This window comes from Eleginops maclovinus, chromosome 5, assembly GCF_036324505.1.
Source record: "Eleginops maclovinus isolate JMC-PN-2008 ecotype Puerto Natales chromosome 5, JC_Emac_rtc_rv5, whole genome shotgun sequence".
NCBI classification, from domain to species: Eukaryota; Metazoa; Chordata; class Actinopteri; order Perciformes; family Eleginopidae; genus Eleginops; species Eleginops maclovinus.
In genome coordinates, this window is record NC_086353.1 from 18,194,958 (window position 1) to 18,210,656 (window position 15,699).

Below are 15,699 nucleotides of genomic sequence, written 5' to 3' on the forward strand. Positions count from 1 at the left end.
CCCCTGCTGTGCACACGAACGCCATCTAACTTTTCAAAACATGCTCATCATTGGGCCAAAATAAGGAACTCATGCGCGCTAACTCATGCGGGATCCCACACACACATGCAGAATCACACACGTCACACACCTCAGCAATATGGCAAAGTTAGTCATTGTAAAAGTGCGGATTAGTCCCAGTTTCACAGAGTTTTTATTTGCCATTTAGTATTGGAATAGTTTTGCCAGTCAAAGACACTTAATTTCACAGTGCAACACAGTATGACAAACACTGACATTAGGGTCACAACATATCATATGGGTGAGGTTAAAAAAAGGTCCATACAAAAAAAAAAAACGTAAAATAAAAAAAGTGCAAAAACAACTTAACAGTCAATGAAATAGCATTAAGTCAATTTTTCTTCTTTTTTGCGTTAATTGTGCGAATTTAAGTCCACGTTAGAAACAAAAATTATCAGTAGCAGCAAAAAAATAAAAATAATATGGACCACTTTTAAAACATTATAAAGATCACAATGACATTGCCAATCACTGTTACTTAAGATATCAATATGGCATCAAACGGATATCAATACGAATGTAGACATAAACATATAGACACAAGCTCACTCTTGCACACACGCACACACACGCACATACACAAACACTTGGTCACAGTAAACAGGTGCCAAGGACATTGCGGTGGGAGTCAAGTTTTAGCTCGGTACCATATTAAAAACAATACATATTTCACACAGTTAACACAGAATGCCAAAGTGAGGATTTACAAACTGAACATGCACACACGCACACACGCACACACACACAAAACCTCAAAGAGGATGACTAAGGATGTGATTTCTGTCTAGGTTTTCTTCCCCTCTGGTGAGAAACCAAATGTGTTAGCCCTAATCCTCCCTTCCTAGAGGAATGGTTTCTATGAAGCCATGAAGGTAAGACACTTATTTTTTTCCACCTTCTCTCTCTCTCTCTCTTCCTCTCCTTTGATCAGGTAGAAAATGTGACAGGAATACGTCTGATAAATGGATAGCTCTGTGAAGCAGCACTGGTCAAAATGAATGGCAGGAAACAGATGGCGGAGAGCGAGATTATCTTACAGCTAAGTAAAATTCATATCGAAGCCTATTACCCCGGAAAATAAAAAGATTATCACCCAGAAAACGAACAGAGTTTAGACCCCTGTCTCCCCCTAACTACATGTAGTAGGTCTCAAATCTAAATTATAGTGCCACCCACAGTCAGTTCCATGGTCTGCATGTGTATGTGTGTGAGTCTGTGTTGGTCTGTCGGTCAAGCTATCGGTTACTCTCGAGTTAAAATCTCAACTGTCCCCGTCCTCCCGGCAAAAGACCTTTCTGAGACTCTTGTTCCCTGCCATGTTACTGATTTCCCTCCCTCTCTCTTTGCTGCTCTGTCTCCCCTCTTTTTTCTCAACTTGTCTATCCCTCCGTCTCTCCAACATGTCCGTCTCTCTGTCCCTCTCTATTCTGTCCCTAGCGGTTAGTTTTTTCTGTGTCGGGTCCCTGCCTAGTTAATCTAGAGGTGTCCCTCTTTCCCACCCTCCCACCCGCCCACCCTCCCTCTATGGACAAACACATAGGGCGTGGGGGCCGTCCGTCAGGGGGAGCGGCCGTAAGCGTCCCTCTCCCTCCCCCCAGATCAGGGCAGTGCAATACACAGATGGATGAGTTTCCCATTCACCCTCCTCCTGCTGGCTCACCTAAGAGGACAGATAATAAGAGAGGGATCAGACACTGACATTCATTTAGAATAAACACGTGTAAACCTTTGAGTAGGGGTGGGCTATCTAAAACAGGGGTTTTTCATGTATATATATTTATGTATATATAAGGGTTGGGTGTATAGGAGTATATGTATATACATATTCAATATATATTGTATATTTTTACTTTTACTTTTTTTATTATATACACCTCGGGACTGTGGGAAACAGTATTTCAAACTTTCTGTCTGTACACACTAATGGAAAGATTGACAATAAAGTAGACTTTGACTTTCCAAAAAATTATAGTACAAGTGCGGTGATCTTGTATGTAAGATATATCAATTCTCGCAAGATCATGACGCCCGTATAAAAGATTGCGCCGCGAAAGTAAACAACTTTTTAACAGTTTTTAACAAACAGAAATATTGTTTTTCTGGCTTCACTTTAACATTTTACGAGGAAAATCTGCATTTTGGTATCAGGGAGCACGCCGAAAGTAAGAGGGAGCAGTGCCCTTTACCCCGTTTAGACAAAAACCTGTAACATGCTCTGTGTATTGTGGCTCTTTCTACTTGGAATGAAGTACATGACTAAATCGCAAACTTATAAATATTAATCGAAATGTTTTTTAAAGCCATGGCATTCCGCTCTTGTGCCCTCTTCCCATCAGAGGCACACACCTGGGCGGGTGTGTGGGGCGGCCTCTAAACTCATACAAGTATACGGGTATGCTTAACATTATGGTAGGAGCTAAGAACTGACTTCAACATAAAGGTGACCTTCAAACAATGAATGAATACAATAATTAAAATGTATCTTAGCCAACAAAATAAAATGTATCATTATTAAATGACAGATACAATTAGTTATAAATAAAATGTTTGTATTTGTTTGATAATGGCACACAATTGTAAATAGCAGAATAAAATCAATAGTTTGAAAAATAAGTCGAAGTTAACAAAGACACATTTCCAAATACCAATTTGACTTCCAAAATGTAGTGCACCGGTTTCAGATTAGTTTACTAGAATGATGACATGCTTGTTACTGTAACGTTATCACCCTGCCCTACCTTTAAGTGAAAACAAAGATGTGTGTGTGTGTGTGTGTGTGTGTGTGTGTGTGTGTGTGTGTGTGTGTGTGTGTGTGTGTGTGTTTGTGTGCGCACGCATTACCTCTTGGGTGGGTGTAGAGAATCTAAACGCCATAGCACGCTGCCAGTCTCTCCTTCAGCAGGGGGGGAAACTGCTCTGAGAACTGCTGCCAGTTCTCCTCCCCAACCTGCTCCTTAAAGCCATGCAGGATCTGGAGAGGGACAGAATAGGGGGGGTTAAATCATCCTCAAGTACTCTTTAACTCATCGAGTGGTCAGACCACCGACTCCAAACATTAACAGCTAATATCTTGTACTTCAACTATGTGATCCTTCCCTTAACGGTACCTCTATAAAAGACCAGGCGCCATAAAGCAACTGAGTTCTGCACTTCAGTGTTTGACTGACTGCAAGACGGCTGAATTAGCTCAAAGAAGGTGCATGATTTGGGACTCTATGTGCAAAAACTTGATATGACCTTGACTTTACCTCTGATCAACACACTACTGTACCACTCTCACCTTATAGAACATGTCTCTCAAATCATCTTTAGGGTTGACCCAGGAGGCCACTGCGTCACAGAAGAAGATAAAGTCCTGAGCAGACACAGAGGAAGAGGACAGAAGTGTTTCAACATCAAGGCGTGACACAGCTTTGGGTAAGTACAGATGGAGCGCATGACTTAAAGCCTACAGGGTACACCGTCCCACCTGCACCACGCCTCCTGGGTTCACACCGATCATCATGCAAATCCCACGGAAAGCGGAGTCTTTCTCCTCGTTGTCTCTGATGTTCCTCAGAGACGTACACCTGCAGCAAGGAAAGATTAAACAATAGGCAGCCATTAAAGGAAAAACTGTCACTACTATTAACTCTTTCATCAAGTCTTAAAGAGGTCTAGAGATGCACCATTATTATGTTCCTGATTCTGTTCCTCCATGGCTTATTTTGCACTTGCATGTTACAAATAACAAGGTTCAGGTCTTCTTAACACCTTCTAAATGTGCCATTATCTTGCTGTTTTTCTAAGCTTGGGATATCTCCCAGACTTTCGTTCCTGCTGCTTGCTAATTTCAAGAATATGTGTTTGTGTGTGAGGGAAGCGGAATTTTAAAGAACGTCCCTACAGCAGCTTTTGAAATGCAGTGATTGCATCAATGTGATCATGTAAAGAAGAAAATAAGGACAGAATTCAAAGTGTATTGCCTGATTTAGGAAAAAAACTGGCAAAGGTGTGTTTTGCAAGAACAGAAAAGCTAGCATAATTATGTGCACGATGTAAAAAGAAACACCACAGAGGAAGATGGGGAGAGAACAACTGTTCCTACTGGCAGATGTTGTAAAACAAAATAAAATAAAAATCACACCACAAAAGATGGCACAGCATTTGGAAAGAAAGACACACAAAAAAAGATTTAACATGCGCTCACCAGGGTCGAATGAACTGCGGCAGCACAGGCGCGACCTCCTGAGGACACACGTATCCCAGACGACCAATGGTGATGGCTGGAGGAGAGCGAGAGACTGCTGTTACTACCTGCGCTCATTTCACTTTTTTGTTTTCAAATATCAGTCAGAATGGTTCAGAAATTAAGTAAGTTACTTCACACAAATTAAAAGGCTTTTTGTAATGCAATTATTTTTATTATTAAGAATAACTTAAAACTTTTGGATTACTTAAAAATCAAACATTGAAAAATAATTTTAAATAGCTGCCACATCTTTTAAGAAAATTAAAAATGTCATCAAGTGATCCTTGAGAGCGGAACGATAATCGAATGGCACATCATTTTAAGTTTGATTTGCATTGATATATTTACTTACGCTTTGTATTTCTAACTACATGTTTTTGAAAATATGTAGTCGGCTACTGCCCGCCCCCGCATATAACTATAAAACCAGTCTACTTTCCTTTGTAAAACAAGTATTGAAAAAATCGTCTGTACCGGTGTTCTCCAGCAGGGTCTTGGGGGTGTTGGGTCGATTAATAATCTCAACCAGCTGACTCAGAACCATAGCGATGTACGGCTGCATCTCCACCCCTAACAGACACAAAGAACAAAAATACATCTTATTCCTCTGCACAACACTTAACTGCATCACATGAAAACCATGCATTCGCTCTGACGCACCCATCTGCATGCAGATCTCTCCGATGGCCCAGGTAGCATTGTTGCAGACGGAGATGAACTCCGGGTTTAGATTTGTCCCGAGGATCGGCATGAATTCAGCTGGAGGACACGCACACACAGAGTCAAATGTTAGCATTAGAAACAGGCAAATAAAAGGAAGAAGATATGGAGTATTATATATTTTCAATGGCAGAAGAGTGAGAGAGATAATTACCAATACACGGTTTGACATGAGGGAAGCAAGCCTTGGTCAGGTCGCCCAGCAGAGCAAATGAGCTCTGTCTCACTTCAGGCATCGTATCCTGGGACAGAAGAGACAGAGAAACCAAGAGAAATGTGAACACGCACCATTAAAAGAGCAAGAAAATCTTCCAGTGACCACTGACTCACAGGATTATGACCTCAGTGAATCAATAGATATTACGTTTTCCACCATATATCAGGGTTTTGTCTAAACCGGGTAACAGGGGCGCTGCGCCCTCATACCAAAATGCAGATTTGCCCCGTAAAATGTTAAAGTGACGCAACAAAACAAGATTTCTGTTTGCCAAAAACCCTACAATTACTCCAAAAATATGAAAACCGTGTCGAATAGACCGTCAGATCGTGGCAGGCAGCAGGCTGACACTGAAACTGTGATTTCTGAATTAGATTGTTTCTTTTACTGTCCTTTCCTTCGTATCTCGGTATTTATTTGTTTTTTGAGGTGCTATAACTCAGCAGCTTTAAGACATGAAGAAACTATTATTTTCTGCGGCCTCATACTATATACATATCATTTTTTAGAAAAACGCCTGACATAAGGTCAAACGTCTCTGGTTGAAATATACAGTGGGGCAAAAAAGTATTTAGTCAGCCACCAATTGTGCAAGTTCTCCCATTTAAAAAGATGAGAGAGGCCTGTAATTTTCATCATAGGTACACTTCAACTATGAGAGACAGAATGGGGGAAAAAAATCCAGGAAATCACATTGTAGGATTTTTAATGAATTAATTGGTAAATTCCTCGGTAAAATAAGTATTTGGTCACCTACAAACAAGCAAGATTTCTGGCTCTCACAGACCTGTAACTTCTTCTTTAAGAGGCTCCTCTGTCCTCCACTCGTTACCTGTATTAATGGCACCTTTTTGAACTCGTTATCAGTATAAAAGACACCTGTCCACAACCTCAAACAGTCATACTCCAAACTCCACTATGGCCAAGACCAAAGAGCTGTCAAAGGAGACCAGAGACAAAATTGTAGACCTGCACCAGGCTGGGAAAACTGAATCTGCAATAGGTAAGCAGCTTGGTGTGAAGAAATCAACTGTGGGAGCAATTATTAGAAAATGGAAGACATACAAGACCACTGCTAATCTCCCTCGATCTGGGGCTCCACGCAAGATCTCACCCCGTGGGGTCAAAATGATCACAAGAAAGGTGAGCAAAAATCCCAGAACCACACGGGGGGACCTAGTGAATGACCTGCAGAGAGCTGGGACCAAAGTAACAGAGGCTACCATCAGTAACACACTACGCCGCCAGGGACTTAAATCATGCAGTTCCAGACGTGTCCCCCTGCTTAAGCCAGTACATGTCCAGGCCCGTCGGAAGTTTGCTAGAGGGCATTTGGATGATCCAGAAGAGGATTGGGAGAATGTCATATGGTCAGATGAAACCAAAATAGATCTTTTTGGTAAAAACTCAAGTCGTCGTGTTTGGAGGAGAAAGAATGCAGAGTTGCATCCAAAGAACACCATACCTACTGTGAAGCATGGGGGTGGAAACATCATGCTTTGGGGCTGTTTTTCTGCAAAGGGACCAGGACGACTGATCCGTGTAAAGGAAAGAATGAATGGGGCCATGTATCGTGAGATTTTGAGTGAAAACCTCTTCCATCAGCAAGGGCACTGAAGATGAAGCGTGGCTGGGTCTTTCAGCATGACAATGATCCCAAACACACCGCCAGGGCAACGAAGGAGTGGCTTCGTAAGAAGCATTTCAAGGTCCTGGAGTGGCCTAGCCAGTCTCCAGATCTCAACCCCATAGAAAATCTTTGGAGGGAGTTGAAAGTCCGTGTTGCCCAGCGACAGCCCCAAAACATCACTGCTTTAGAGGAGATCTGCATGGAGGAATGGGCCAAAATACCAGCAACAGTGTGTGAAAACCTTGTGAAGACTTACAGAAAACGTTTGACCTCTGTCATTGCCAACAAAGGGTATATAACAAAGTATTGAGATGAACTTTTGTTATTGACCAAATACTTATTTTCCACAATCATTTGAAAATAAATTCTTTTAAAATCCTACAATGTGATTTTCTGGATTTATTTTCTCATTCTGTCTCTCATAGTTGAGGTATACCTATGATAAAAATTACAGGCCTCTCTCATCTTTTTAAATGGGAGAACTTGCACAATTGGTGGCTGACTAAATACTTTTTTGCCCCACTGTATAGCAAAAGTCTCTGCCCTTAAGTCCCTGACAAGAGCTCTTGAGATCTCACAAAAAATTGGTAGGGGGGAAAACCCGAAAACATAATCAACGTCAGCAGAGGGGCATGACAATATTGGCAAAACATTGTTTATGTATTTTATAAATTAGAAGCTAGAAAAACAGACTCCGGTTCGGACATATCATAGTTGAGGATGAGCTGAAGCCAGTCAGATGCTGTGTGTCAATTAAATTAGAATGACTAAATATTTGATCAAATGTACCAGTTAATAAATAGCAGTGGCAATGCTACTCACTAACATACTTTGGGTTCTTTTTTAGGTCCAATTTTAAAGTCATCCAACTCCTTTTCCATTCAAGTTTAATTGAACTCACTTCAGACAAAAGGTTCTGCCAAATGATTGTACCCAGTGAAAAAAAACATCAAAAGTGACATTAGGACACACAGGCTATCCTCACCTGCATGCACTGGAAAAGTAGCGTCATTATGTTACTGCGGGCCACAAGTGTGTCCACGTGGCCCCCCAGTCCCTCAGCTAAACCGCTTAAAAGATCCAGAGCCACGATCATGAAGTCCTTGTCCGGGGCTTCGTACTGGTCCGGCTGCTGACTGTACATCTGTGACACACCGGGGGGGGGGGGGGGGGTCAGAAGGGAGAAAAAATGTCAATTATGTAAAACAGCTGATGCAGACTGTTACTGCAGAGTGTGTGTGTGTGTGTGTGTGTGTGTGTGTGTGTGTGTGTGTGTGTGTGTGTGTGTGGCTCACCATGGCCTGAGCCAGTGTCTTCTGGACCAGGGTGACACAGCGCTGGTAAACAGGATCGCAGTAGGGGAGGAAGCCGCTCTGCAGCGCCGTGGCAACGGAGGACAGACACTCGAGCAGAGGGAAGAGATCTTTATCTTCGTCCTTCAGCTCGTTCCACTTGGCTATAAGCGGAGGCATCAGCTTCTGTATGTATTCCTGAAAACAAAAGGATGGGAGTCATTTTTTCTCTCCTTACCAAATAAGAAAACGACAGCTCATTACAGACAAAGAAGCACTTTGAATGTGTGCATTTTAACTCACTTCCTGGTTCAGATGGTGTCCCACAGAGTCCGCCAGTGTCCCAATGGCGTCATAAAGGATAAGCAGGTTCTTGTGCTGGTACTTCCCAAAAGCAAAAACCAGCGTGTCCAGGATGAAGCTCAGGTAAGGGACCAGCTCTGTGCACGCCTCCTCCTCAAGGGTGGCAAACGCACTGTAGGAAAAACGAGTTGGGTTTAATCAAAATGTAAGAGCAAAGTGTGTGAAAACACAGGAAGCATGGGAAAATGTCTGAGCTGTACCTGCACGCTGCTTCCTGTACCCTCTTGTTGCCATCCAGGATGCGTTTGAGCAGCTCGGTCATGAGGGGTTTGAGGTGAGAGTCAGGGGGCTGGCTAACCACCCAGTGGGCGTAGCGGCTTAGGGTCCAGCAGGCGATGGAGCGGACCAGGGCCTTCTTGTCGCACAGACACTGGATGAGATGGGGGATGAGCTCAGGCAGGTAAGGTACCATGCCTTGCATACAGCCTGGAGAGAGAACACAGCTTGAAGTCAGAATTTTCAGAAAAACACTTCATTCGCCTTCTTGCTTGGATTCAAATTTACTGTTATAAACACAACAGCTGCAGCGTAGTTAGCTAAGAACAAGAAGGTATAATTAATCATATATAGTAGAATAAAATACCTATATTGTGATAATAAAGTTAGATCAGAGCAGCAATGCAAGGCGCAAAGTTACCACCAGCAGCTAGTTAGCTTAGCTTAGCATAATAACTGAAAACGGGGGACAGCTGGTCTGGCTCAGTCCAAAGCTAACAAAGATGACCCACCGGCCTCTATAAGGCTAGTTTGTTTTATCCGTAAAAAGACTGGATGGAAAAACGCATTTTTACAAGGGGATGTAAGTTTTCGTTAGGGCGAGCAATTGACGACAGTGAACTGCATTTTAATAACAAATCTGTGGCGTGTCTCACCCTCTGCGATAGCTCCCAGCACCAGGATGCCAGACTCCTTGATGACCCAGTCAGGGTGGAACAGCAGTCCTTTGAGCAGCGGCAGGAGATGTGGGAGCAACTCCTCACGGAACACGTTGGCAAGAACATCAAGAGCCGCAGCCGAACACTTCCCTGGAGGGAGAAAGCAACATCCGCATTAGATTGGAAGATGGGAAAATGCACATCAAAGCAATAGAGCAGCAACTTCAGACATGGTAAACAAACACGTTACCTTTTATTTACATGGATCAGTTGCAGTACTTATCCCCTTTTTCTATCTCAATCTATTGTTATTTGTACATTTCTTTTCATGTATACGCCGTCTGTGCTACACTGTTGTTTTTCTGCTCAATAATGAATGTATTGAACAGAAAGAAACTGAAAATGACATCAACATATGTAAATATACACTGCTAAAAAACACAGAATTAGCATAATGTTGTTTAAGTGGAGAATCTTTAAATCTTCTAAACACTGGGCCCCTGCTGCATGGCCCCCAGAGAGGATTACTGAAGTCTGTAACGTACGTAGATTCCAGTCAGACAGCGTATCGTCATCGTCGTCCTCATCGTCATCGATGTCCTCCCCCTCCTCGCCCTCCCCCCCTTCGTGCTGCAGAGTGACAGTGCGGGACTTGTGGAAGCGAGGCTTGATGTCTTGCTCGCTGTCTGGCACTGCCTCGTCTTCTTCAACGTCACCCTGGGAGATAACAGATAGAAATGTGAACGCAGAATGAAAAAAGGAAGAGATGAAAAGAAGTATGAGATGCTAGGAAGTTCCGATTCACACAGGGGAGGCTCACCTTCAGAAGGATAATGTCAATCTCAGAGTATTTCATCCCATTTACGAGGATAGGGGTCAATCTGACGAAAAAAAACAACAACTCAGATTAAATTCCTTTCAGAAACTCTTTGGGTTACCCGGCCTAAAATTCTGTTGCCGTATGAACACTTACTGGACCAAGTGGCCGGAAAGGGCCTCTTTACAGATGGGCTGTTCAGCCAGGGTCAGCCAGAACTCACAGGCCTCCAGAGCCACGTTCTCATCGGGGTCCTGGGTCCTCTGCAGCATGTACTGGAGGCAGACAACAGGTGATGAGGATGAGATTCACGAGGAAGGGAAAGACACATGTTATCTGTTTTTTCAATCCCTCCCTCACCTGGATGATGCTGTGCATGTGTGGGATGAGGCGGTCGATGCGGACTTCCAGCAGCATGACCAGAGCCCTGCACACGTTCTTCCGCACTTCACTGTCCTCGTCACCGGCCAGCGCAAACAGACTCTGGATATGAAAAACAGGGGGAAAGGGATAAAACAGTTAACACAGGGAAAAATCAGGTCTCGGCCAGAACGCCACCATGCTACATAGCCATTAATGATGCAAGTCTCGCTGCCCAATACAAACTAACGTGAATGTTTCAGTTAATGTGTCTATAAGTCAATGGGTTTTTTGATTGATGCCTGATGTGTATATACAGTGGGGCAAAAAAGTATTTAGTCAGCCACCAATTGTGCAAGTTCTCCCATTTAAAAAGATGAGAGAGGCCTGTAATTGTTTTCATAGGTATACCTCAACTATGAGAGACAGAATGAGAAAAGAAAATCCAGGAAATCACATTGTAGGATTTTTAAAGAATTTATTTCAAATGATTGTGGAAAATAAGTATTTGGTCAATAACAAAAGTTAATCTCAATACTTTGTTATATACCCTTTGTTGGCAATGACAGAGGTCAAACGTTTTCTGTAAGTCTTCACAAGGTTTTCACACACTGTTGCTGGTATTTTGGCCCATTCCTCCATGCAGATCTCCTCTAAAGCAGTGATGTTTTGGGGCTGTCGCTGGGCAACACGGACTTTCAACTCCCTCCAAAGATTTTCTATGGGGTTGAGATCTGGAGACTGGCTAGGCCACTCCAGGACCTTGAAATGCTTCTTACGAAGCCACTCCTTCGTTTTCCTGGATTTATTCTCTCATTTTGTCTCTCATAGTTGAGGTATACCTATGATAAAAATTACAGGCCTCTCTCATCTTTTTAAATGGGAGAACTTGCACAATTGGTGGCTGACTAAATACTTTTTGGCCCCACTGTATGTTGATTGAATTCCCTAATTCCGTTTTTTGCTTTAACAGATACTTACCTGTACATCATTTTACTGTCAATTTTATGATCCTGTGTGAAACCATACTGTCCTGTTTTTTTCATTCTTATTCTGTTGCTGCTTTAACTACTGAATTTCCCCACAGGGATTAATGAAGGTACATCTTATCTTATCTTATTTTCACGTTTGTTGTACGGCATAAATCATCAACAGGGGTTTTTATATGTCTTAAAACTGAGTCATACGTTACACTTGAGGTGTACAACAAATAAATCCAGAGTTGCGGTTTCTTTTCTTCCTCTACAGAAAAAAGTGACAGTAAAAGAAACTAATTCAGAAATCACAGTTTCAGTGTAAGCTTGCTGCCTGCCACATCTATCCCCTATTTATTCGGAGAACCATAAAAAAAAAAGCTGTCTTTATCATCTGAGGGACCATTTAGAAAGATTTTCATATTATTGGAAATATTGTTTTCTGGCACGCCTTTACATTTTATAGGGAAAATCTGCATTTTGGTATGAGGGTGCATGCCAAAAGTAAGAGGGTGCAGCGCCCCTATTACCCAGTTTAGACAAAACCCTGTAATGTGGCTAGAAGTCTATAGGTTTTTTGGATTGATGTCTGAGATTTTCACGTTGGTTGTCCGACCTAAATCATCAGCAAATATCCCACTTGAGAACTTGGTAGCTTTTACATATCTTAATAAAAAGCTAATTTTTTATCAAGGGGCTAATTTTAACTACAGATGACCATGGTGTATTTTGATTATTGCCATATTTTAGCCTTTTATTTCTGGCGATTGCATGTACAATATAACTATTGTAAAGATTATCTTGCTTAACCAAACGTACAAGTAACTCAAACATTTGTTTTTCGTAACTTTAACACAATGATGAGCTCTAATATATTCCGTGTCGAAGTTTGAAAACAATGGAAGTTAAACCAACATGTTTCCTGTAGTGCTCACCTCAATGAAGGTGTCAATGTTGTCCATCAGAGCCTGAGCTCGACCAATGATGAACTGGTTCACACAGGCTATAGCATGGGACCTGAGAGAGTGAGAGTGAGAGTGAGAGTGAGAGAGAGAGAGAGAGACAAACATGTTAGATTTATTATGATTCTGACAGGCAGAGTCAAGGTGAAATTATGGGTGTTTCACCGACCGGATCTTGGGGCTGCAATGTTTGAAAAACTGTAGGAATTTGGGGATCATGATGTTAAGGGGTCGGTTCAGAGCATCGCTATCCAACAGCTCTGATGAATCCTCGCAGATCTTTTGCAACGCGCCAAAAGAACCCTGGAAAGTAGAGAACAATCATAGAGAAGGAGTGTTACAAACAAAAATGAAGATATAAATGGGATTATTGAATTAACATTGCAAAGTGTGTGTGACCTCGCAGGTGTTATAGTCATCTGAGTTGAGCAGATTACAGAGCTGAGGCAACAGCTCCGGCCATGTCTGCAGCTCTCCTTTAGAGGCTATGGTCGTGATCAGGATACCTTAATGAAAGGATAATAGAAAGGTTACACCAGGATAACTCAGGCATCGAAGGACAACTCCTACTGAATTTAAGTAATCTATCCAAACACCCATTTACCATCTCTCACAAAACACAACCAAGTTTCATTTAGCCAGTCATATCCTAAATACTCTCCATTTTTGATTAAAACTTGCCATTTACATCTCAGCATCGTTAACAGGGATGTTACTCATTCATACAGTGTTTTAAATAAAGGTAATTATTATCTTTCTGCAACACACGGCTGTACAACTGAACGCAGTTAGAGCCAGTTTATGCTACTAAAGAAAATCAAAAACAGTGGTGCATTCCTGTACTGTATAATTTAAATTTGCATCAGGAGAAATATAAACTATAAACAGAAACACTAGTAAATGTATGCATCCTTCAAACGTTTTCTGAAAGTCTGTAAACAGAGTTTTTATTTAGTGTTGCTGTTGTTCAATCTAACCCTGTTTACTTCAGTTCATCAAAAACTATTTTTGCCTTTGGGTTCCTCATTCATAAAGGAGGTATGTAAAGAAACTTCAGGAATTAAAGTGAGTAAAGGAGTCATTAATTGCATTCCATGATTCAAAACAACTAAAATGCAGCGCTCATTCCCACAAAGCCACATTACCTGCAAAAAAATCAAACCACCTACATGGAAGTCTGACTCACACACTGGCTATGAAATGTAGCAAACACTAGCTTTCTCTTTCTCACTCTAACACCCACCGATGGTAGCTCTGATAAGCGGTGAAGGGTCTCCGATATTGTTGAGGCATTCTCGTTTGATGAAGTCAGCCACATTGGGAGGGAAGTTCTGATAGTGAGCCTTAACATTATTCTTCAGTATCAGACCGCTTAGAGAGCGAGTGGGCTCATCTAAAGAGAGAGGGCAGCAGAGAAAAACAGCATAAATATTTTTTTTAGATTGGAGATTATATGAAGAAATAATTGCAGGGAACAAGCATGTTTTTCAGCAGTCCTGTTCTTGTGTTATCTTTATATTTGATGTGCACATACATACCCTCAGATTTGAGGCTCGTAAGGACAAAGATGAGATAGTTGTTGAAGTCTGGAAACTGGTTGAGTTGCTCCAGTTTCTGCAGGCTATGTTAAGGAGATTAACCATTTGACCAGAGAGCAAATTACTCACACACACCTTGATGTGCCGTGTTTGACATATTTTGGCAGCATGGACTAATACACAGAATGCAACCTGCGCATGACAACACACCAACTCAGTTTTCATTATCACCCACTTTGACACACAAGCTCTCAATCGTGAAGCTAAATCTCACACCTGTTTCTCTCACCCTCACAAACACACATATACACACAGTTGAAATGATACTTCTTGCACAGCTCTCTGTGTGGCTGTGTCTGGGGACTGGGAGTCCTTGAGTAGCTGAAGCACTTGCTGCAGACCCTGTTCATCTGGCTGCCACTCCATCCTACAGGACATAAACACACACACAAATCTTCTTATGAGGAATGCAACTGCATAGCACCATAGACTGTAGATATAAGCATGTAACTAGCCGGCCCCATCTGTGACCTCAACACTGCGCCCGTTTCTATTCAAATCACGTAGAACTAACGTAAGCTACGCAGTAATAATTACAGAACAACCCGCATAGCAACATCCAATTCAAATAACGGTACTAACGTTAACTGTTAACCTCCCAATCTTAATGATAAAGAAAATACCATACTCATGTTAATCAGTGTCTACAATATGGAAACTTAACAGCGTTAATTTGGAAGAACATTTTCCGTTTCTGGATAAAGGAAACCTAAAAGTACCGCTACTTGGTTGTCAATTAGTTAGTAAGTAATCAGTGCATTGATCAGTAACCACATCAACCATCATCAACGATCAGAACAAGGTTTCTCACATGAGGCCCAGACGGCAGAGACGCTAACGTCTGGCTCAAACAGCTAACAAGCTAGCTTAGCAGCTTTATGATACTTCACACGTACCAAATTCACACAAAACACAGCTACAAAACGGGTTCTTACGTTAACTATGAGCACACCATGCTGCGCTGTCAAAATAATGATGTCATCAAAACAACAAAGACGGGTGCATATGAAGCGCATTATTACTCATAACATAGCAGTCGCATAACAACCCATTAGCAGGCTAGCTTGCATCATCTTGAAAGTACCGCGAAAGATTTTACCTGGTCACTCCGCTGTGGTAGATCTATATTTGTATAGATAATAGTGTAGTTACGCTGTAACGACTAACATTAAATATAATATGGCGGCGATTTTGAAGCTAAATACAAAACTTTTGATCTCTGTGGATCTGTGCGGTTGCTATGCTAGCTGGTATGTGACAGAGATTGCATGCCTTGCAATCAAGCCGGGTGAGCCGTTTGATCACGTACGGCTTCCGTAGTGGACAAACTGTCTAACGGGTAACCGTTATTAGAGTCAAAAGCTACAGAGTTCGATTTGTTAGACAGCATATACATTATATGTTTCCGTGCCTGCTTTCGTCTTAATAAAACGTTTTTTTAATAGAGGTGCATCACATATTTTATCTAATGATGTTTTTTTTTGGGAATATTCTTCTGTTGTGTTTCATTTCTGGCCACCAGATGGTGTCAGCTTCAAATTATGGCCGTCAGCATTTAATTAAGGTCGGTACTTATTCTACCATTGTACTACTTTAATTA

General features: G+C 41.8%; 1 protein-coding gene across 2 annotated transcripts; it reads right to left on the reverse strand.

Moving 5' to 3' along the window:
• Positions 1-1,568: 1,568 nt before the first annotated feature.
• Positions 1,569-15,388, reverse strand: tnpo2b (transportin 2b). 2 transcript variants are annotated; one of them, XM_063883371.1, is made up of 24 exons: positions 15,199-15,388; positions 14,367-14,466; positions 14,040-14,115; positions 13,745-13,894; positions 12,901-13,007; positions 12,671-12,804; positions 12,475-12,556; positions 10,566-10,688; positions 10,362-10,480; positions 10,209-10,269; positions 9,934-10,105; positions 9,386-9,538; positions 8,714-8,939; positions 8,454-8,625; positions 8,154-8,348; positions 7,844-8,002; positions 5,166-5,253; positions 4,952-5,050; positions 4,766-4,861; positions 4,250-4,325; positions 3,530-3,629; positions 3,341-3,415; positions 2,902-3,031; positions 1,569-1,720 (listed from the first exon to the last, which is right to left on the reverse strand). In XM_063883371.1, exons 2-23 carry the CDS (start codon positions 14,463-14,465, stop codon positions 2,924-2,926), a joined length of 2,670 nt encoding a protein of 889 aa, XP_063739441.1. In that variant the 5' UTR covers position 14,466; positions 15,199-15,388; the 3' UTR covers positions 1,569-1,720; positions 2,902-2,923. The 2 variants fall into 2 exon arrangements, with proteins under 2 accessions (XP_063739441.1, XP_063739440.1); XM_063883370.1 differs by having other exon boundaries at positions 4,766-5,050.
• Between the last annotated feature and the right edge of the window lie 311 nt (positions 15,389-15,699).